Below are 22,256 nucleotides of genomic sequence, written 5' to 3'. Positions count from 1 at the left end.
TATACACCGGAGCGCTGCGAGAACTTAGTTTTCTCTTACTTCCCATAATCGCTGTTCACTTGGATAACTCTATGTAATAACTGCTGAATGAGCAATAGAACAGTATCTAATATGTGAGCGCGAACCCAATTAATGTAGATTAGTTTAGCTCGCTTGACACTGTACTGTGGAATGTTCGTTCTATGCATATTAAGGCTCTAAACAAAAATAGTTCTGTTCTGCTACTTTCACTGATAGCTTTCGAATTTAATACTTTTTACATTACTTTTTTTTTGCTCATCAATTCCAAATACGAAAAAAAAAAACTACCGATTTAAATATGTATTAATACATACAAAAATGGTAAAATATATATATACACTGACCAAAACTTTAGAATTAAAATTTTTTATTCGAGGCTGCATTAATGTAATCAAAAGTAATCCTACAGAAATTATTGTGAAATATTACAATTTAAAATCACTTTTCTATTTAAATATATTTTAAAATGTAATTTTATTCCTGTGATGGCAAAGCGGAATTTTCAGCAGCCATTACTCCAGTCTTTAGTGTCACATGATCGTTCAGAATTCATTCTTATATGCTGATTTGGTACTTTATTATTATTGGTGGTGCTCGAATATTAATAATGTTTCTTATCATTGTCAATGTTGAAAACAGTGATTTATTTTTCCAGGATTATTTAATGAACAAATTTCTTAAGAACAGCATTTATTGGAATTTTTATTTATTCTTTTGTTACAAATGTCTTTGCGGTCACTTTTGATTAATTCAGTACACCCTTGTGAACGATATTAATTCCTTCATTTTAAGCCTTTTAAAATTAACCTAAAATATTACTGCAAACTTTTGGCAGCCAGTGTATGTGAAGTATAAAAAGAAAAAATGCTTGTGTTGTCACATGATCTCATTTCATTGCATGTATCAAGTTATCATTACAAAAATAAGTGTTTTGCATTTTTAATCCAATAGTATCAGAAACTAAATGGCAGACGGCAGTTAATGTACCTTCAGTACATTCATTCCTGGAAGGTCAATGGAAATGGAAGGTCGAGTCGAGTGCATTGAATTCTTGAATAAAACATTCAAAGCAGTGTGCGAGTTGGATGCCATACGTTTTGGAAATCTAATCAAGTTTTCGCACAGAAAATGATTTCAATCCACTCCGAATACATTCTGCAAGCACAAAATACAGGAAAATGCAGTACAGAACTTCAAAACAAACAGCTGATCAAAAACAAGCACTTTCTTCTGAACAGGTAGGAGAGGGCAGGTGTCCTTCAGTACCTAACAAAAAGGTAAACTGCTTTCAATACATTGAACTCAATAGTTCTGGCACATAAAAGTGACAATGAAGAGTTAACAATGCTTTTACAGGAATTTGATGCACATTGTTAAAAGAATGACCTTCTATTGCAGGATCAGTGGGATTCCTGGAGTCACACAGTAGATTCCTCAAGGTCCTGTTCACTCTGTGAATCTGAGCCAACAGTAGGGTGGGGGGGTCTGGAAACACCTGATGAATAGAAAATATATTAAACACAAGGAGGTATAAACATGTTGATACCAAAAAATATATATATATCACTTTTCTCGTCTCTCCTTTCTTGAATTGGTCTTGCACTTCCATGTTGTCTTCTAGGTTGGAGCATAACTTCTCTCGCACCTGCTCTAAAGCCTGCAATCCAATCCACAAAAAGTCCTTTTCCCTCTCCAAGTCCTTCATCTTCTTCACCTGCAAATAAAACGCATGCTCTTACATTTGAAAATGTTACAAAAAAATATATTTGGAGTTGTATTTTTGCATGATTGTCAGCGACAATATTAGCGTTTGTTTCCATAGTTGCTTCAAAAAAACAAAAACAAAATAAAGTTCTCACAATTGCTTTGTGCAGAGTAAACAAAATAAAAATAGATCACAATGTGTGTGTTAAGTAGCTGTGAACTTTGAATATTCCCCTCAGAGCTGGACAGGAATGTCATGATGAACTGTGATAGTTGACATCTGTGAATATGAGGATTGTTGGTTTGAAAGAAATACTGATGCAAATTTACATCTAGTTTTAAAATGACAGATTACCAACTTAATATACCATAAAAACTGCAGTACATACATTACATGACTGAATGTATGCTTGTCACCTATTCTAAACAATGTGAATGCGTTTAGTTCATCTAATAATACTATAGTCACTTCAGTTACAGTATATTTGAATCACTTCATCTAAAAGCATACATAGAAAAAACATTACAAATAAGAAAACATACAAGAAAAAGCAAACTAACCCAGAGGAAGAACTGCAATGCATCCAGACTGTTAGGACTGCTCCTGAGAGGGACAATGACCACTGTGTAAGATGCCATTAGAGTTGCTAAGGAAAGCAAAGCTTTATATTTGAGGAGATGAGAAGAGAAGCAGGGACAAAGAGAGAATAGAATAACAGAGGCGGATGTTTTGCTGAAACCCCACCCTTGTGACAGAGAGACAGGTCAAATTGTACAGTTTGCACAACTACTAGCAAAAAAAAAAAAAGTCCTCACAAATGCAAACAATAAAAAATTTTTTAATTACTTTCCACGTTGAACAAATGCAAACTGGCATTTAACAATAACACATAAAACACTTTTAAAGTTGCATCACACAACAACCTCTTAAACATGGAATTCAATCCAAGACAATAGTTCTGGGGTCAAATAAAGTCCAAATGTTTTGGGTTGTTTGAATGGAAAATTTGCATACTGCTTGTATACACTGAAAAAAAATTTTTTTTCAAAAATATTTTCAAAGTTTCCCCCTAAAAAATAAAAATGCAAAAAAAAAAAAAAAAAAAAAAAAAAAAAAAAACAGCTCAAACCTGTTAAATGATTAAATCTTTAGGCAGTTCAATTTAACAGTTCAACATTCAATCGTTTAGACACTTTCAACTGGTTTTTCTTTAACAATGAACATTTTATCCTTCACTATCTGCCATCAACCCATCATTTGTCCTTCTCTCGGTCTGTGGCGTTCTCATCATTGAGTGGGTATGGGGTGAGGTCCAGGGTGAGCAGATGGCTAAACATGCATTCATCAAACTGTGACAAGCAAAAAATTAATAAATATTTAAAAAAAAGAGGTTAATGACAAATGAAACTAATTAAAAAAAGACCCCCTTTAAAGACTTTTACATAAACCCGATAAACCGATTTTGTAAATATTATAATAAAATATTATTTCCAAATATTATGTTAAATTTTGTTGCATTTTCCTGCATTTATTGAGGTATAATGCAAGAAAAACATGGTTAGTTTTGAAGGAGCTCATACAATACCTTTCAAAAGGTTAGGGTCAGTATGTTTTAAGGAAATAATACTTTTATTTACAAGGGCACATTAAATTGATAAAACGTGAAAATAAAGACATTTATAATATTACAAAAGAATTATATTTCAAAAATATGATGTTCTTTTGAACTTGCAGTCCTGAAAAAAAAAATTCAGCTTTGACGTCACAGGAATAAATTATATTGTAAAATATATTACAATAGAAAGCATGCATATTAAATTGTAATATTTCACAATATAACGGTTTTCACTGTATTTTGTGATCAAATAAATGCAGACTTTATGAGCATAAGATACTTTTCTCAACAAAAAAAAAAACCTTCTTACCAATCCAAACTTTTGAACTATACTGGGTATTTTGATTTGTCTTGTTGCTGTAGTTTGTCGTTTTTGGTAATAAACTAACGCAAATTGAATGGTAATTATAGTTTAATAGTTCACTATTATTCCAAAATATGGAAATGTGTAGAATGAGCAGGTGTGTCCAAATCTTTGACAAATATTGTAAATACTGACAACTGTAAGATTTGATTGACACTGTTAATGTGTCAAAACACTGTACATTTTTAACCCTTTCACACGCGAGTTTAAAATATTCTAAATGAGCCCCCAGCGTGAGATTTTTTTAGGGCACTTTTATTTTAGAATGTACCGATTTACTGTTTCCATGGAGACGTGTCATGTTTGTCATGTGGCACACCACAGTCACAATAGCGCTGTATGACACATGCATCGCTTTTATTTAGTTTTTCCTTCATTTAAAATATTGACAAATGTGTTCACTATATTATGAAATATCTGATATTCCGATTCTCAAATACGTGCAAGTAAATGCATTTGGTAGTTTAAACATCTTTATAATGACCAAGTTAGTTGATCTATAACCAGTGATGGGCGCCAGCATGTTGGTTCACGCGGAATCCGAGCTGTGGAAAAGCTGAGGGTATTTCGAGAGTAACCTATCCTGCTCTCTCTTTGTATGTAGATAAGTCTATCTGTGTTGAGGTCGATAGAATGCTTTTTGACTTCCTTTGGAAACACAGGAGACACTATATCAAAAAATCTGTCGTTATAAACAGCTATGATTATGGGGGTCTAAATTTTCTTGACTTCCTTAAACAATACATTTAAGATAAATTGGTTGAGGCAGTTTTTGAATGGTCCCGATTCCTTTTGGAATGCTATTCCCAATTATGTTTTCTCCAAAGTTGGTGGTCTCCCCTTTTTGTTGGTATGTAATTATAATATTTCTAAACTACCTATTAAATTATCAAACTTCCACAAGCAGATGCTATTGGCCTGGCACTTAATATATAAACACAACTTCAGTCCCCACCGTTATTTTATCTGGAATAACCATGATATCTGTTATAAAAATAAATCTATATTTTTTCCTGATTGGTTTAAAAATAATATTTTTTTGGTTTCTCAGCTTTTAAATAGTAATGGTTATTTACTTTCTTATTCTGAGTTCTTAAGAAAATATTGTATTCCTGTCACCCCACGTGATTTTGCCATAGTTATGGACGCCATTCCCAGTGGAGCTATTGCACTATTAAAAAACTCCGTTAATTCTGTACCCTCCTTTATTTCCCTGACTAATCCCTGTGAAACAGTGATAGGGAAAATTTGCTTTGCGCTCAGCCCTTCTTTCAGGAATAGAAAGATTCGACATCTTTTTCAGAATGATATAACTACTGTTCCTTCTGTTGTATTTCACTGGAGTAATTATCTTTATGCTATTCCTTGGAAGAGTGTTTGGTCGTTACCCAATAAATATTTAATTACGAACAAGGTTAAAGAGGTATCCTTTAAATTGCTACATCGAGTTTACCCTGTGAATGTTTATATTAAAAAAATGCTTCCGGAGAAGGATCCTCTTTGTTCCTTTTGTGGAATGGTAGATGAGTCTGTCTCTCATCTCTTTTGGGAATGTACCCATGTAACCATTTTTTGGAAAAAATTCTGTTTATTTATACGTTCTTCTCTCTTAGACAATTTTTCTTTGTTGTACAAGGATGTTTTATTTGGTTTTTATCATGTTGATAAGAATCTAAAGGACAAATATTTTCTAATAAATCTATTTATTTTGCTAGCAAAATTTTTTATACATAAGTGCAAATTTTTGTCTGTAAAGCCCCTATTTCTTATATTTTGTAAAGATCTGAAGTATTACTTGGAAACAATATCTACCTCCAGCAATGTTAAAGCCTTAAAATCGATAACATTGTGTGCATCTTATAATATTGGTTCTTTCCTATAATGTACAGTTGACTGAATGCTCTGTGACCTTTTGCCTGGTTGTTAAAAAGTGCCTTTTGAGGCACCTTTACTTTATATAATGTAATTACCCCTGGCCCTGTATGTTTTTTTTTTGTTTGTTTGTTTTTTTTATTTCATTTTGTTTTGTGATTTTGTTGTTACTAGGGTTGTATATTTTTGTATACTTGTTGCTAATCCTAATAAAGGAGGAAAAGAAAATAAATAAAAAATCCGAGCTGTGGATTTACAACACGTAAATTCATCCTTTCCGCCCGAAAGACATTTGAAGTAAGTTTCCGGTGAACTGGGAGAAGAGTAGACTAAACTTTATAGTTACCTACACAATGTGTATATGACATCAATAAAACATTGTTAAATTATAATTGAATGGATTATCATTGCCGCTTCCATAGACATCGGTGTGTATTTTACAAACTATAAATGTATTGTTTTGCTAGAACTCGTGTGTATTTAGATGTCTAAAACCTAAAATAAGCATTATATGTTGAAAATACTGAATAGTTGTAATAATATGACAGGCGATCAGCGTGTCCGTCTCTTGCTCAGCACCAGCCAAAGTGCAAAAGTAGATTTGAATTTAGCAGTTGATCACGTGACACACTGAACATTCTAATCACACCGGTGTGATCGTACGTTCCAGGGACCAGCCTAGATGTAGGCTGTAATTGTACGCGTCAAAGGGTTAATATCCAAAAATATTTTATGAGTTCACTGCCATATAAAATCACCTCAAAGCTAATAGACCACCTAGACTCAAAACTTTGATTTTATGGGGTCTCTAAATTGAGTTTGAGTGATGAGATTGATGTGTGTATACCATTGAATAGACTCCAAGAAGAGCGTCTGCCGGTGAGTAGAACTCCTCCTTCAGGGAGATCACAACGATCTGGCAGTTCTCTCTGGACATCATCCGGAAAAATCCTGTAACCTACATTGAAACGGATGTCTTTCCATCATGACAGATAGAGAATATCAGAACAGCAAAATTGAGCCTCGTCTTACCTTGCCAAAATTTGTGTTGTCCAGGGCAGCATCCACCTCATCCAGCACAAAGAACGGGGCAGGACGAAAGCTAAAAATCAAGCGAAGATTATTTTTACAGTTTTCTCCCACAGCAAATACATGCCTATTTATAGTCAGATATTACTTTACAAGAAGTCTATCTATGGGTTTAAAGGGTTAGTTCACCCAAAAATTAAAATTGGCTTGTGTTTTACTCACCCTCGAAGCATCCTAGGTGTATATGACTTTGTTCTTTCAGACGAATCCAGTCGGAGTTATATTAAAAATTGTCCTGGCTATTCCAAGCTCTATCATTGTAGTCAGCGGGTGTTGCAGTTGAACAGTCCACAAGTCGTCAAATAAAGTGCGCGCATCCATAACAAAACGTGCCTCACACGGCTTCGGGGGGGGTGAATAAAGGCCTCCTGTAGTGAATCCATGCGTTTTTGTAAGAAAAATATCCATATTTCAAACGTAATAAACACTTTTCTCTTACTTCCAGTAATACAACTTCAATACTTCAATACAACCCCAATAGATAAAATTCAGTCCCACTCTACTTTATTTCAGTGATTATTATTTTCCACTGCAATTATGTTGTCTTTGCAGGGAGACTGTGTTTGCAAAAGACTAATTTTAACCTGGCTCTCCTCTAGCTGCACTCCAGCTCCTCTTTGAGCCTCCTCCTCCTCCATCTGTCTCTCAGAGGCCTTCCAGGCCCTCTCCAGCTCAGCCACCTCGCTCCTTAGCTCCTGCAGCTCCTGCAGCTCCTGCTCCTTCTTGGCCTGCTGATTTTGGTTCTTCTGAAGCGATCTGCGTGCCTCCTCCACTTTTTGCTCATGACGGGAGGTGTTCACTTTAGCTTTGATGTACTGAGGCCTCTGCTGATTGAGAATCTGCTCCTGAGATCTGGAAGGGATTAATACAATAAATATTTTATAATTACATTTAAATATTTTTTATATAAATAATATAGACATACATAATTCAAAAAATATATAAATGTATACCTTTTTAAAAAATAACTTAAATCTACATTTTAATTATTCTGGTTTCAAAGACATCGGAAGTCAATGCATTGCCGGTGACTCACCTGATCTCTTTCTCCAGCTGCTGAAGTTCTCTGTTCAACCGCCCATGTTCTTTCTTCTGAGCCTTCACAGTTTGTTCACAGATGTCCAGGCTGTTCTTCTGTTGTGCTGCGGCGTCCTGCATGTCCCTCAGTGATTCTGACTGCGTGTCTATCTTTTTCTCATTGTGGAAGAGCTGTAAGAGGGTCAGCTGGAGTTTGCTTTCTTTGAGTTCGTCCACCAGCGCCTGATATTTTTCCGCCTGACAAGATCGAGACAAATACATTGTCAAGAGGATGTAAATATTTTGACATCTGACAGGTCTTTAATTTAATACCTCAGTCTTATCTTTGAAGACTTGTTTCTTCTCAGCTGTAGCTGCTTTCTTCTTGTTAAAGTGGAACTGGGTGTCCTCTTTGGCTTTCTGCAGTGTCGCCAGCTTGGCATCATACTCAGCACTCAGCTCTCCGGAGTTGCTGATTCGTTCAAACATCTTTGTTCGTTCTTTGACATTCATCATGGCAATTGACTCCACAGCACCCTGATGATCAGTATAAGAATAAAAATTAACATTATAAATAATCATAAAGGCCGATAACCAAATGCTACAGCGTTTGTTGGCCACGGAAGCACCTGATACACCAAACAATTCTTCGCTTTCACCACAATGCCGATCTTCTCCAGCTCTCCAGTGTACTTCGCCAAAGTGACCTGTTTACCGTTCACACGATACTCAGACGATTCGCCTGTAAAAAGAAAATCATACCAACAGAAAACAATCAAACTTGTTCTATCATATATTTTAGCCTGAGCTCAATCACACTCACCTGAAATGTGTCGGCTGAAGATCATTTCTTCATTATTGTCTCCACAGTATACCATGCTCACGCTGGCGAAGGTGGACACGGGTTTGCCAATGTGGGCACCGTGGATGAGATCTCTGGTGTGTCTGACAGGAAGATTTACAGCTCTCTCCCATCACAAATCCAAGCGCATCCATGACATTAGATTTGCCTTGAGAGGAGAAAAAACAATCAGTAAAACTAATCAATACTGATGATGCCTTCTAAACATTTTTAGCATGCAAAACATCCACATGCACCATGTTTTTGCTGCTATTACACAAAAATGTACTGTGGTGGTGATCTCTTAAAAAGTACACAAAACGACATGTTTTGGCGCCATTAATATTATTATTTATTTCTTCGCCGTCTTTCCCATTCAAGAACCTTAATGACATTAGATTTGCCAAAATCTATACAAAATAATAATGTAAGAGACGTAAATACAATAGACAGATAATGACACCATCTAAGTAAATATATTGGACATATTTCTTCAAAACAGTGTGTGGCACATTAACCATCTAAATAATGTCGATTATTTAGCAAATCTACTAATAAGTTGATTAATTTTGCGCTAGCAATATACAGTAGCTAACGGTTTTATAAGATTAGTCACGCAAATTAGCTTAATTACCAATTTACCTGATCCAATAGTGCCAATTATGCAATTAAACCTTTTAAATGGGCCGATAGCTTGTTTTCCTCGCCAGGACTTGACATTTTCGACGTCTTAACTGTTTTAAGAAACCCATGTTTCATTTGTGGATGAGCCAGATAACAGATTTATTCAAAGAAGTTGCAACTTGCTGACAGAAAAAAGGTGACGGCGGGAAAACTGCGTCATACTGCTGAATCTGCCGATTCGAAAATCACCTCAAAGAAAAATAAAGACAAACACATAATCCGAAAATTTAGGCAGCTGATTTGCTGCCTCGCTGCCGTATGAGGCAATGCCAGTGACTTTGCAGGCAACGTTTTTGCACGAAGGCACCTCATTTTCGGATGCAGCCTTAGATGTATTTACTTCTTCCAAAAATAAATATATATTATTTGTATCAAGTAAAAATATCAAAATATACATCTAGAATTAATTCATAATTGAATTTTAATTTTTTTATCAAATCATTCATATATGTAAAGGCCTATTCTGACATATTGATCTTGTCCCAAACTACGATCTTGATAGAATAACACAATTTATTTAAAAAAAAATACGTTTTTGATTTAAAAAATACAATAAAAAAATATATGTATTTTTGAAACTACTGTGACTGAGGTAAATTAACCATGGTTTTATTGTAGTAACCATGTTTTTTTGTTTTTTTTGGCGTATTGATTATATTTTGTATAACCATAGTTTTACTACAAATATGGTTAAACTATGGTTAGTGTAGCAAAACCATGGTACATTTGTGGTTACCATGGTTTAACTATGGTAACCATGGTTTTTTTTTGTTTTATTTGTGGTAAAAACCATGGTTCATTTTCGTAAGGTTTGGGGCAATATTGTCACCATAAAATGGCAAAATATGTTTTGAGCAACATTTAAGCAATTCAAAATAACTACTTCAGTGTCTGAGACCTTTATTGAACCTTCAATACATTTCTCTCAATAAGGGTGATTACGAACATATTCCATAATGTACTTGAGACCAAGCCAGGTCTCCTCTGCAGTTGGGATGATCTGGTTGGCAGGCAGCAGGAAACCATAGTAGCCGGTGTCTCGCAACTCAAAGGCAAAGGAATATTTGATGCCAATATTGTAAGTCCAATCGATGCTTCCACCACTTGCTTGGTCTGAAATATAACAGGCCAATATTCACAATCAGAAAACAGTCAGAAGCCATATCTTGGTACTCAAACAGAGTATGCAGTCTACTTACAGATAATCTTGCAGATGCTTCCGACTTGGTATATGGTGTTATAGAGGGAAGTGAGTTCTTTGATCGCAGCTGTCCCAACAGAATGCTACAATAAATGAAAACAACAATACAAAATATTAACAAGAAGAAAAAAAAAGAAATACATCTGAAAATGTGATTATATAAGACATAATTTAAATGGATATATATAAATTGACTTACAAGCTCAGACTTGTCAGGAATGTCTGTGCATGTGTAACCATAGGGATACATTAAGAGTTGGGAGTAAGAGTGGATGGATATGAAGGATTTGAAATTGCCATGGCCCATAATGAGGTCCACAACATTTTTCACTTCGACCTCAGAGTTGGCATAGGGCCCGTGGTAGGACTCAGAACAGGGGTCCTTGCTGGCTCCAGGACCTGGGAGAACATGTCTATAGTTATATGGGAAAAAATGGTGCACTATTGCACCAAGAGAGAACAATGATATCTACATACCACCAAAACCAGCATCCCAATTCCTGTTGGGATCAACGCCACGGCAGGAGGAGCCAGAGTTCACTGAGCGAGTTTTACGCCACATACGGTTCTGAATGTAGAGGCACAAATGTCATTAGTCAACATGTCATATTCAATCCAAAGTTGTTACATAGAATGTATTAAACTCCTCAAAGCTACATACTGAAAGGTAATAGCTCATCAGATTTTACAATAAGTACAGAACATTTGATGCAGATTTGCTTTATATTTTTGACCACTACATTAAGTGCTTTTTGGAACAATAATTCTATAATTATTGTGTGAAAGGTCATAGAAATTAGCATGTAAAGACCCCAGAATTTGTTTTATTTTTTGATACTTTTTTACTAAAGTATTTAAACCTTGTAAATAAATATTCATTTAATGTTTATTTTCAGGTTTATACATCTACTAGTACTCTATTGGGTATAAAAAAATATAAATAATATTTATTTATTTCAAACAATATATATTTTTAATTAATACTAAAATGAATTATTTTGGCATTAGTACAATGACAATATAAATTGCAATCATTTAAGTTAGCCATTAATTTTGTCATAGCACTTACGTTTTTTAAGGCATAGTATAAATCATTTTGTAAAGCTATTAAAATATTATATGTTAAATGAAATTTAAGCTGAAATCAACTAAAATATAAATATATGAAATTAGAAATTAAGAAAATTAAAAATGTTGCCTTGGCATCTAACTTAAATAGAAGTTTTAAAAGTACTAACCAAAAACAATTAAAAAATAAACATAAAATGGAAATAAAAATAAAATAAAACTACATAGTAATATTTATTAAAAAATAAAAGTAATAAAATCACAAATGCACATAAGATAATTACTCAAATTAAAATGAAAACTGAAGAATCTAAAAATAAACGCCAATTCAAATTCTTAATAATGATAATAGTATGTAAATAATACTAAAATAACACTGCAAGGGGGTCACTGTAATCAAAAAAAAAAACCCTGCTCAACCTAAGACTCCACAAAATTGTTGACCATTTTGCGAGCTATGAGTATTTTTTATTGGCTAGTATTGATACTACATTGAGAGTCTAGGGCTGTCACAAAGAAAGTACTCAGGAGTCTGGACATCTATTTTAGTGCTCTCAGTGCTAATCCCAAAAAATAAATAAAAAGCGCCTTCAGCAAGTTAGTTCAACAGCAGGTGACTTACATCTGTGTGAGTGAAAACATATCCATCAGGGTTGGTCACAATCATCAAGTAAATATCCATTTGACCAAGGAGAGAGGTCACGGAGGGATCAACGCCATAGTTTGAAGCAATCTAAAGCAAAAAAGACGATTATTTCACAAATTTACTTTTTTTTTTGTTACGTAGACATTTTTCATTCAGCTGACCTGGTTGGCGATCCACGCAGCAGAAGCCTGAGTAACCCACTCCCTGGAGTGGATTCCAGCATCAACCCAGATCGCTGGTCGACTCACACCACCCGTGCTGAACTGGAATCAGTGCAAATAGATTCAAAAATAAATCCGTGTTCACAAACATATAATCTGTACTGTATCAGACTTTACCTTCAGGGCATACATTGGACGGTTCTCATAGGAGTTGCCGATGTGCACTTTAGTGATCAGGTTAGGGTGACTTGCAACAAGCGTGTCCATAAAACTGTAAAGCTGAAGTGAATAAAATATTCAGACATTTGTTCATGTTAGAAAAGCATATCATAATTCTTACATCATGCACATGGTTTTCTAGTCCACATACTTACAGTCTCCAGGTCATGATAAGCAGCAAAGTTGAAACTCTTGGTGCTGCGTTCCATCTTTGCATTACTAACCATCTCTGCTGTCTCCCTGTCCAAAAGTTCCTGAGACACAGAAAAATCTTGTATGTTACTGTTTTATTTGCGGTAAATGTTCTGTACAGGGGGAAAACAAGCATAAAGGCCCCTTCACACCAAGAATGATAACTATAACAATAAGTATATTAGCGCAGACAACAACGTACAACAATGTTCCATTTATTATAAGCGGGCACTGCAGTTTTGTTGTCTGTCACTTTAAACGCTAAAGCTCTTTAAAGTCAAGTGGATTCACTGTGAAAGTGATTACAATGATATCGTTCCTCTGTGCCATTATCGTTATAGTTGTGGCATGGAATTTTGGTACGGAACGATTTTTAAAAATGTTTAAAGGGGTCATATGATGCGATTTTAATTTTTCCTTCCTCTTTGGAGTGTTACAAGCTCTTGGTGCATCAAGAAGATCTGTAAAGTTGCAAAGACTAAAGTCTCAAATCCAAAGAGATATTCTTTATAAAAGTTAAGAGTCAACCACGCCTACCTAAAACGGCTTGTTCTAACACACCCCCACATACCTACGTCACTATCTGGGAAGATTTGCATAACGCCGCCCAAATGTTCACGCAAAGAAAGAAGGCGTAACTTTTATTCTCGCTGTAGTATTGTTGTTGCCGCCTCCGCCATGTCGTGAAGACGCTGTGTGTTTCGTTGTGAAAGCGAAACTACTTTGTTTGGCCTTCCAAAAGAGGACGATATCTGCTTCGTCATGCCTGGAGCTGATCCGTGCTGGTCGCTGAGGAAATAATTCAACTTCGCGCTGTGGATTGCCGGATCGGCTTTCACCGTGGACGAAGCGGAGTCCAGCCCGGGGTCGTCACATGTGGTTGCCGCAGGCATCACAATATGGTAAGGGACGTAACATTTCCGTCACACGCTTGGAGAGGCTGCTCGCTGCAGAGCAAATGGGTGGAGCTTACGTGTAGCCCCCCCTCGCTAGACGTCCAGCGGGGAGGAGCGAATGTAATTTGTGCCTAATAGGTGGAGCTAGAATATCCAACCACACCCTAACCCTACCCACAACTCTATCCCTCCACCCCATTAGACGTCCAGAGAGGTGGAGCTGGAAGTCATTTGACTCTGCAGTGAGTACCACTTGCACGCTTGAGGAATTCGGCCAATCACAACGCATTGAATAGCTGGCCAATCAGAGCACACCTCGCTTTTTCAGACTGATGAGCTTTGTGAAAATCGACGCGTTTCAGAAAGGCGGGGCATAGAGGAGAAACAATAATGTACAGTATGTGGAAAATAATGTGTTTTTTGAACCTTAAACCGCATAAACAAATTTCATTACACCAAATAAACAAAATAATGTTCTTTTTAGCAGCATCATATGACCCCTTTAAAAATCATTACAGATTTCAATGTTGGTGGGAACGGTGTTAACAGCTTCCATTCTGGGACAAAATTACATTTCTAAACAGTTTTACCATGGAATTTCTAGTGATATTGATTTGATTGATACATTCTGCACAGGCATATCATTTCAGTTCATGTTTTTGATCTGTATTTTACAAACCTGCACATTGTTGATCATGACAGTGAAAGGGACGTTGTTTTTCTTGAGGAAGTCCTTGACAGCAGACAGACTGGTGTGAGGCACACGGATGTCAATAGGCCGTTCAGTTGAGAAGCCATGAGTCCAGAAATCCAGCTACAGGATTGCATATATATGCAATTAAACTTGTAGGTATTCAAGTGAAAACTGAAATATGTCAGCGGATATAAAACTGTCATACCACAGAATCCACGTCCTCTTCCAGCTCTTTCAAAGCTTGAATGTGGTCTTCAGATTCTACATGGATTCTGAGAACCTGGTCTCTACCAAAAAAACAACAACAACAACAAAAAAAAAAATTTTGAACATGAAACAAGCCATTTTTGAACAAGAAACAAGACATTTTGAACAAGAAACAAGGCTGGTATGGCAATAAGTCATAAAAGAAGGTAAATATCTGAACTTACCCATTAAGGAGCTCCTCGCAGTGAACTGCAGCCAGGAGCGCAAAGACTGCTAGATAGACTCTCATGTTCTCCTGTTCTGGTAATGATCTCTACTGTTTGTCTCTTTCATGGAGAGCCACTCTTATACGCTCAGAGACATATGTTGAGTTCTCAGTAATATCAGTGCTGACGCAGTGCTGACTATTAAGCAACCAGTGTGTATCTTTTCCAGGTGAACATTGCTGTAAATTTCTCAGGGCTTTTAAAATTAGGTGGGAAACAATTCAAAAGTTGACAAAGTTTAAAGAGATTGTTCACCCAAAAATGACAAATTTTGTCATAATTTACTCACCCTCAAGTTGTTCCAAACCTGGATGAGTTTAACTTCCATTGACTTCCATAGTATGGAAAAAATTACTAGGGAAGTCAATGTCTACCAGCAACTGTTTGGTTACTAACATTTTTCAGAATATCTTCTTTTGTGTTCAACAGAAGTAAGAAATTCATACAGGTTTGGAACAACTTGAGGGTGAGTAAATGATGACAAAATGTTCATTTTTTTGCCTGAACTATGCCTTTAAGTTTGTTCACAAGTTAGCAGGCTGTTACATGAGTGGCTTTGAGAAAAAAAAATAGTTGCTGGATTTGCAAAAATCATGTTGTGTCTTAAAGTATGGCAAGAACCACAAATGCTCAGGCTTTGACCTTGCACTTTGTTGCAGAATAAAGTACAGTATACACCAGATTTTATGTGTGACAATACAGCAGATTTGTAGGCTTCTTCCTTATATAGTTTGTCCCTGTGGTTATGGTCAAAAACCTTTCATCTCCAGGAGGAGAAGAACTGCTTAAGTGAGTTCAGAATTGGAGAGTATGGTGGAAACAAAACTATCATTAATTATGAGAGGTATTAACATTTGAACACCCTCAAAGAAAGTCAAAACAAAATGCTTGGGTCTTAAAAGTGTTATTTTTACTTTTATGTATGTATGTTTCATTTCATTTTCAAACAATGTTAGCAACAATTCAGTTGCTAATTGCTTTCCATTAAAAGGATATTTTACCAAAAATTAATATTTTGTTATTATTTATCAGATGGTGCATGCATCAACAAAACATAAGTAGGCCTACTGGTTATATTGTTAGTCTATTGTAGATTTAGACATCGCAAATATATCACAGACATTTTATTACATGTTTAAACTGTGCTTAAAACATCAAGACAGTTAATGAGTAGCTAGTCATTCAGATGCGCCAAAAAGATTATTGAGGTTGCACAAGGCAAAACGCAAAATAATATTAATAGAGTCCTTCAAAATCTGAATGTGGTCTTCAGATTCTGCATTGATTCTGAGAACTTGGTCTCTATTAAAAAAAGACAATTAGACATTTTGAACATGAAACAAGGCTGGTATGGCAATAAGTCATAAAAGAAGGTATCTGAACTTACCCATTAAAGAGCTCCTCGCATTGAACTGCAGCCAGGAGTGCAAAGACTGCTAGATAGACTCTCATGTTCTCCTGTTCTCAGAATGATCTCTGCTGTACGTCTCTTTCATGGAGAGTCGCTCTTACGCATTCACAGACATATGTTGAGTTCTCATTAATAGTGCTGATGCAGGTTAATATGACTTTTGTCACCTGATGCAGCCAACTTCTGTATGTGTATCCGTACCAGGTGTGCATTGCTCTCTGTTTCTCAGTGACTCCAACAAGGGAAAAGTTTCAGCTCACATAAAATCTACTTTATAGTCTGTATAATGCAAGATACACAGAGTCTTCTGAGCAGCTCATGTTGAGGCTGGGTGAAAAGGAGAAATTATCTTGGTATCATTAAACTTTTGCTCCAACACCAATTCTTAGTCACTAATTTACATAGTCTCTAACTTAAATATATTTAGCATTAGTTAGTTTTTAATCAATACTTTAAATGTACTAACACTTTCAATCAAATGCTACTTGTAAGAACTCATACACAAGTATATGTCTATAGAAAAATGTAGGGTAGGCCTACTATGAGACAGCATGTGGCTCAACAGGGTTTCTCATTTAAAAAATCATCTTTTATCATAATATTTAGTCTTGGACGTTTAATAGGATTAAATATATTTTCTAACAGTTGTTCACAAAATAACTTTATCAGGAAGAAATGACCAAGTGCACGCAGCAAGTCATTTTAGACAGTGTTGCCAACTAATTTTCAGGGGAAGTTGCTAAAGGAAGGTCGATTTGTTGCTAAAAGTTGCTAAAAGACGTTGTGATGTCATTGCGCGATGACGTCGTTACATAATCACGACGCAAAATTATGTCACTGCATCAAATCTCAGCAAAAAATTATATTTTATATATGTTAATATAGATTTGTTTGTAAAATAATATAAATGCATAATATAATATTAAAATATAAACAACTGTATTTTTAAATGCAACATTGAATTGTTGAACACTTAGGCCTACACATTTTTTAAACATTATTTAAAGATTGCTGGTAATTAAACAGTTGGTGGTTGCCATTGACTTCCATAGTATTTTTTTCCCCTACTATGGAAGTCAATGGCAACCACCAACTGTTTAATTACCAGCAATCTTCAAAATATCTTCTTTTATGTTCGACATAAGAAAGCAACTCATACAGGTTTGGAACGACATGAGGGTGAGTAAATGATGACTGAATTTTATTTTTTGGGTGAACTAGCCCTTTAAGAGATAGAGGAAATGTTTCTGATCCAAGCTACCTGATGATGGCAGTAATGCACTGTTAAGTGCGGTTGCCAGTAAAAGAAAGAAAGAAAGAAAGAAAGAAAGAAGAAGAAGAAGAAGAAGAAGAAGAAATCACAGGTGGCGATATGCACACAGGATGTAACACGCCAAAAAACGGAAGAAAAAGAAGAAGAAATCACGTGACGCTTGTCAACTGACGCTTGGCGGAACTGTAGTTTCGTCCTGCAGATTTTAGTAAAACAGATAAAGTAGTGAATAGTTTAGTTTAGTAGGTCTAAAGTTAGTATTAAATCTTTCCTGTGATAAATCTCTCTTCAGATCGCAATCAGTGCCTATAAAAACTTTAGCCATGGCGCTCAGCGATGCCGCCGTTCAGAAACAGGTAAGTTAAGAAAACCAGAAGTTCATAAACTAAGTTTAGAATTTATTTAATTAACCATTATGTTTCAGATCAGGTAGTCTAAGTATATAAATATCTGTTATAAGGCTTATTACACGCATACGGTGCACTTTTGAAGTCCCATTACTTTTATAACGAAACATTACAGGCACAAATCTGATGATTTACGTTTAGGATACTCATTTTATACTGTACATTTAAATGTAATTTTATAAACTAATAACTGATAAAAACAACAAAGTGTCATTATTTTGGCATAATTGGAACTGATATTCAGATAATTGTAAACAATTTTTAAAATATGTGAAAGTAATTGTCTCATTTCTTTTAAATCACGTTTTAAAAATCTTTTAAAAATCGGCTTTAATAATAGGATTATGTTTTAATAAATCTAAATTGATGTTGTTTATTTGTTATGAATTTATATATTGTTTGCAAGGTGTCCTTAAGTGTTTTGAAAGGCGTATATAAATAAAATGCATAATTTTTTTATTATTATTTATTATCTTCTACTCGTAGCTAGACATCTCTTTATATTCCATTCACTTTGAGGAGTACAAATGCACCTAGATTTTGTATTAATTAATATTCTGTGAGTGTTTAATGCTGTGTGTATTATGAAGCCAAAAGAGGAAATCTCTTTTCTTTCAGTTGTCCAGCACACATCCACGAAATTTCCCAACTGCACTGATGCAACACTTTCATTCTCATTTCCCCATCAGTTTCTCTCAACCCCTTTTATTTCATTACATCATCTAAATAAAGGATCAGAGGGGCTTGGGAACTCTTACATTGTAATTTAACCTTGTTTTGCTCTTTTATCGACACTGATCTCCTTGCATCTCTCCAGATCAAACACATGATGGCCTTTATTGAACAGGAAGCCAATGAGAAGGCAGAAGAAATTGATGCAAAGGTAAAGTATAAATGCAATGATTAGCATAAGTGCATGAATATGGTCTGAATTTGTCTAGAGCATTTTTAGATCATCATGTGTATTGCGGCTTGCAGGCAGAAGAAGAGTTTAATATCGAAAAGGGACGACTGGTACAGACTCAGAGGTTGAAAATAATGGAGTACTATGAGAAGAAAGAGAAACAGATTGAACAACAGAAGAAAATGTGAGTTTGAGTTCTTTAAATGAGTAACCCATGTCCTCCTTCAGATTATTTAATAACGTCTCTGTTCAAATCCACAGCCAAATGTCGAATTTGATGAACCAGGCCAGACTGAAGGTACTCAAAGCCCGTGATGACATGGTTAAGGTATGATGATTATGTGATTTTGACATTTCTATATACTTTTATAGAATTGCAAGAAATCTCACCTTCATCTTCCTCATGTGATTCTTTGCAGGATCTCCTTAACGAAGCACGACAACGGCTGGCCGACATTGCCAAAAACCCAAATGAGTACTCCACACTGCTGGAAGGGTTGGTGTTACAGGTCAGCTGATTTCTATTTTAATTAAATGCTGTTCTTTTTAACTTTTTATTCATCAAAGAATCCTGAAAAAATTATCACAGGTTAAAAAAAAAAATTAAGCAGCACAACTTTTTCAAACATTGATAATAATCAGCATATTAGAATGATTTCTGAAGGATCATGTGACACTGAAGACTGGAGTAATGACTGATGAAAATTCAGCTTTGCCACCACAGAAATAAATTATATTTTAAAGTATATTAAAATAGAAAACAGTAATATACAAGCAGTTTCACAATATTACAGGTTTTTTTATTATTATTATTTTTATAATTAATAACTATTTTATTACTTTTTGCCTCGGCAGGGATTTTATCAGCTGCTGGAGCCCAAGGTTATAATTCGGTGCAGGAAGGAAGATGTAGCGATGGTGCAGGTGAGCTCTATTCACCATCAACGTACGTATCAACTACTATACAAACCCTTTACATTTTTAAAGAGGTTGATATACCTGTTCATTATAGGCTGCTGTTAAGAAAAACATCCCCATCTACAAAGAGACAGTAAAGCGTAATATTGAAGTGCGCATCGATGAGAATAGATTCCTGTCCCCTGACATGTAAGATCACTTATACACTCAGTTTTGTTAGAAAAGGCTCATTTATACATAATTAGATATGTAAATTTTTCATGCTTGGCGTCCTCAGCTCAGGAGGTGTTGAAGCCTATAACGCTGATGGCAAAATCAAAGTGTCCAACACACTGGAGAGCAGACTGGACCTTCTATCGCAACAGGTAGAGAATCCAATCACATTGTAGAACAGGAGGAAACGGGATAAAAGCTGTTTTTTGGGGGGGATATTTGTTGTATTCAGGTCCTCATATTCTTTGCTTTTTTGCTTTCACAGATGATGCCTGAGATCAGAGTGCAGCTGTTTGGTGCTAATCAAAACCGCAAGTTTATGGACTAATGGTCCATTACTAAATATGCTTCAGTGGTAGTTGGGAGAACGGTGAAATTCAAAAGCCCTGATGAAGTGATGACGGGGTTTGATGGGAAGTTTTTTTTTTTTAAGGTCACTTTGTGGATTTTCTCAAATTTCTGTTACGATTCATTTGATCATGTTTCAGGAATTAATTGCTCTCTTGAGCGTTTTTGCTATTTCTCTTGAAAAAACATGCCAAAGAACGTAATTTGAAATGAAAGGCTTATCATATGTGCTTATGTTACCTTATACCTCTCCTTTGAGTGTTTTAGTGCTTTCTTTGAAAATCATGTCATCTGTAGGGAAAGTGGACACCTGAAATCTTATCTCAGCCTGTCTGAACAAAGAGCTTTAAGCACTCAGGAATTTATATTGTTATTGCCTTAAATGTTGTTAGCTAAGCTAGCAGCTTATCCCTCATTCGATGTCTCATGGATGCCTCTGTGCTTGTCTATGTGTTTTCATTTGTAGTACAACTGCATTATACTACAGTGAAATAAATCAAATAATTTTTATTTATATTTTAAAGCATTTCTGTGCTCATTACAATATAAACAAAACATTGCTTGGTTGGTTACATCACATCAGAAATCTGACAGAGGCTTAAAGATGCTACATATACCTCAAACATTAAAAACATGCTGCCCTCTTGTGGAATTCAAATATACGAGATGCAAATTAGCATCAGTTGTGGTCCACAAACAATGTTTTGCATAATCAAATGACTCCAGACCATGTTTTCAAAAAAACTTCAGTGAACAGATTTAATAAGCAGAGATCAGTCTTATATCAGATATCAGTCTTGAATATTTAAATGTACAGATTGCTTGTTGCTTATTACAATTATTTAGTATAATATATGAATATGAAGCCTCTGAGATATTATTTCTCAATAATCAAGTCTTGTCTTCCAGGAATATGCCACTATATACTTTTTTAAATATCTAATTCTTGGTATTATTAAAACTGTATTTTAAACAGAAATATCTTTTATTTTTCTGCCATTATTTCTTTTTACAAAAGTACACTAAAAATTAAACTATTCAAGATCTCAGTTCTCTATTTTTCACTGTACCCTTTTCTACCAAATGTGGAAAATAAAAAATCAGCACAATCATTTCTCTACATAAGAATAAACTATATACAAACCCAATTCCAAAAAAGTTGGGACACTGTACAAATTGAATAAAATATTGAAATATGAAACTTCCACATCATTGCATTCTGTTTTTATTCACAATTTGTACAGTGTCCCAACTTTTTTGGAATCGGGTTTGTATATATATATATAACTTGAGTGGCAAGGATAAGGCTTTGTTGCATTTTAATTTATTGTGAACTCAACAAAATCATTTAAAGAAGCATTAAAAAATATTAAGCCAACATTATATAGCCTACAAGGAATTTTGTCCCGTAGAGGAACATATAACAGGAGGACAAGGCATCCGCTGCGAAGTTCAGCAGTCTCTTCACATGTAGAGACTGAGATTTACTGAGAGACGAGAATTAAAGCAGCAGCCAGATTAGGTCAGCAGACACTAAACCCAGTTTCTGCTTACTTTTTGCTGTTTAAAGGGGTGGTAATCAGCAGTAGAGAGCCAAAACATGAATTTAGAAGATACAGATCCATCTCAACTTTGATTCAAGTCTGCTTTCTATGGAAGCCCGTTTCTGCCACAGCATAAAAAAATGTAAGAGGTAACTGCAACTTTTTATCTCAAAATTCAGACTTTTTTTTCTTGCAATTCTAAGATATAAACTCAGAATTGTGAGATAAAGAAGCATTTTTTATTTGCAAAAAAAAAATGTAAACTCCGAATTCAGAGAAAAAATCCCAACTGTTCTTGGGAAAAAAAGTCAGAATTGTGAAACGTACACTCAGAAATGTGGGATGCAAACATTCAATTGTGAGAAAAACAGTCACTATTACCTTTTTTATTTTTCCATTTGGTGGCGGACACAAAAAACACTTGTGAGATGTAATGTGAGATGTAAACTCAGAATTCAGAATAAAAAGTCAGAATTGCGA

General features: G+C 35.1%; 3 protein-coding genes and 1 pseudogene across 4 annotated transcripts; 1 reads left to right on the top strand and 3 right to left on the bottom strand.

Annotated features, from left to right (window-relative positions):
- Positions 1-871: 871 nt before the first annotated feature.
- On the bottom strand, positions 872-2,516 carry LOC107707424 (suppressor APC domain-containing protein 1-like). 2 transcript variants are annotated; one of them, XM_016511418.1, is made up of 4 exons: positions 2,287-2,516; positions 1,589-1,735; positions 1,408-1,516; positions 872-1,287 (listed from the first exon to the last, which is right to left on the bottom strand). In XM_016511418.1, the coding sequence occupies exons 1-4, from the start codon at positions 2,362-2,364 to the stop codon at positions 1,232-1,234; spliced, it is 390 nt and encodes a 129-aa protein (XP_016366904.1). In that variant the 5' UTR covers positions 2,365-2,516; the 3' UTR covers positions 872-1,231. The 2 variants fall into 2 exon arrangements, with proteins under 2 accessions (XP_016366904.1, XP_016366905.1); XM_016511419.1 differs by having other exon boundaries at positions 872-1,176.
- A 4,659-nt stretch (positions 2,517-7,175) lies between these two features.
- LOC107707395 (structural maintenance of chromosomes protein 1B-like) lies at positions 7,176-10,008 on the bottom strand (annotated as a pseudogene).
- An 83-nt stretch (positions 10,009-10,091) lies between these two features.
- LOC107707477 (carboxypeptidase A2-like) lies at positions 10,092-14,851 on the bottom strand. The gene is made up of 11 exons (XM_016511500.1): positions 14,717-14,851; positions 14,491-14,572; positions 14,271-14,405; positions 12,659-12,757; positions 12,462-12,563; positions 12,285-12,386; positions 12,100-12,210; positions 10,887-10,977; positions 10,609-10,808; positions 10,408-10,492; positions 10,092-10,321 (listed from the first exon to the last, which is right to left on the bottom strand). The coding sequence occupies exons 1-11, from the start codon at positions 14,779-14,781 to the stop codon at positions 10,134-10,136; spliced, it is 1,260 nt and encodes a 419-aa protein (XP_016366986.1). The 5' UTR covers positions 14,782-14,851; the 3' UTR covers positions 10,092-10,133.
- Positions 14,852-17,583: 2,732 nt separating this feature from the next.
- Positions 17,584-20,748, top strand: LOC107707480 (V-type proton ATPase subunit E 1-like). Its single transcript, XM_016511504.1, has 9 exons — positions 17,584-17,798; positions 18,667-18,732; positions 18,828-18,937; positions 19,015-19,081; positions 19,173-19,262; positions 19,609-19,677; positions 19,766-19,860; positions 19,949-20,036; positions 20,150-20,748. The coding sequence occupies exons 1-9, from the start codon at positions 17,766-17,768 to the stop codon at positions 20,210-20,212; spliced, it is 681 nt and encodes a 226-aa protein (XP_016366990.1). The 5' UTR covers positions 17,584-17,765; the 3' UTR covers positions 20,213-20,748.
- Positions 20,749-22,256: the final 1,508 nt, after the last annotated feature.

Source organism: Sinocyclocheilus rhinocerous, unplaced genomic scaffold (assembly GCF_001515625.1).
Source record: "Sinocyclocheilus rhinocerous isolate Xijiao unplaced genomic scaffold, SAMN03320098_v1.1 scaffold534, whole genome shotgun sequence".
Lineage (NCBI taxonomy): Eukaryota > Metazoa > Chordata > Actinopteri > Cypriniformes > Cyprinidae > Sinocyclocheilus > Sinocyclocheilus rhinocerous.
The sequence above is the reverse complement of the archived record's forward strand: the minus strand, read 5'-3'. Positions and strand labels throughout refer to the sequence as shown.

Coding starts and splice junctions, on each gene's coding strand:
- LOC107707480 (XM_016511504.1), top strand. CDS start 17,766: ATGGCGCTCAGCGATGCCGCCGTTCAGAAACAG. Junction 19,263..19,608: donor TGGAAGGGTTGGTGTTACAG/GTCAGCTGATTT, acceptor TTGCCTCGGCAG/GGATTTTATCAGCTGCTGGA. Junction 19,861..19,948: donor AGATTCCTGTCCCCTGACAT/GTAAGATCACTT, acceptor TGGCGTCCTCAG/CTCAGGAGGTGTTGAAGCCT.
- LOC107707424 (XM_016511418.1), bottom strand. CDS start 2,364: ATGGCATCTTACACAGTGGTCATTGTCCCTCTCAGGAGCAGTCCTAAC. Junction 1,736..2,286: donor CATTGCAGTTCTTCCTCTGG/GTTAGTTTGCTT, acceptor TTTTATTTGCAG/GTGAAGAAGATGAAGGACTT. Junction 1,517..1,588: donor AGAAAGGAGAGACGAGAAAA/GTGATATATATA, acceptor TCTATTCATCAG/GTGTTTCCAGACCCCCCCAC.
- LOC107707477 (XM_016511500.1), bottom strand. CDS start 14,781: ATGAGAGTCTATCTAGCAGTCTTTGCGCTCCTGGCTGCAGTTCACTGC. Junction 10,809..10,886: donor TTGGGATGCTGGTTTTGGTG/GTATGTAGATAT, acceptor ATGTTCTCCCAG/GTCCTGGAGCCAGCAAGGAC. Junction 10,493..10,608: donor TTCCTGACAAGTCTGAGCTT/GTAAGTCAATTT, acceptor CATTTATTGTAG/CATTCTGTTGGGACAGCTGC.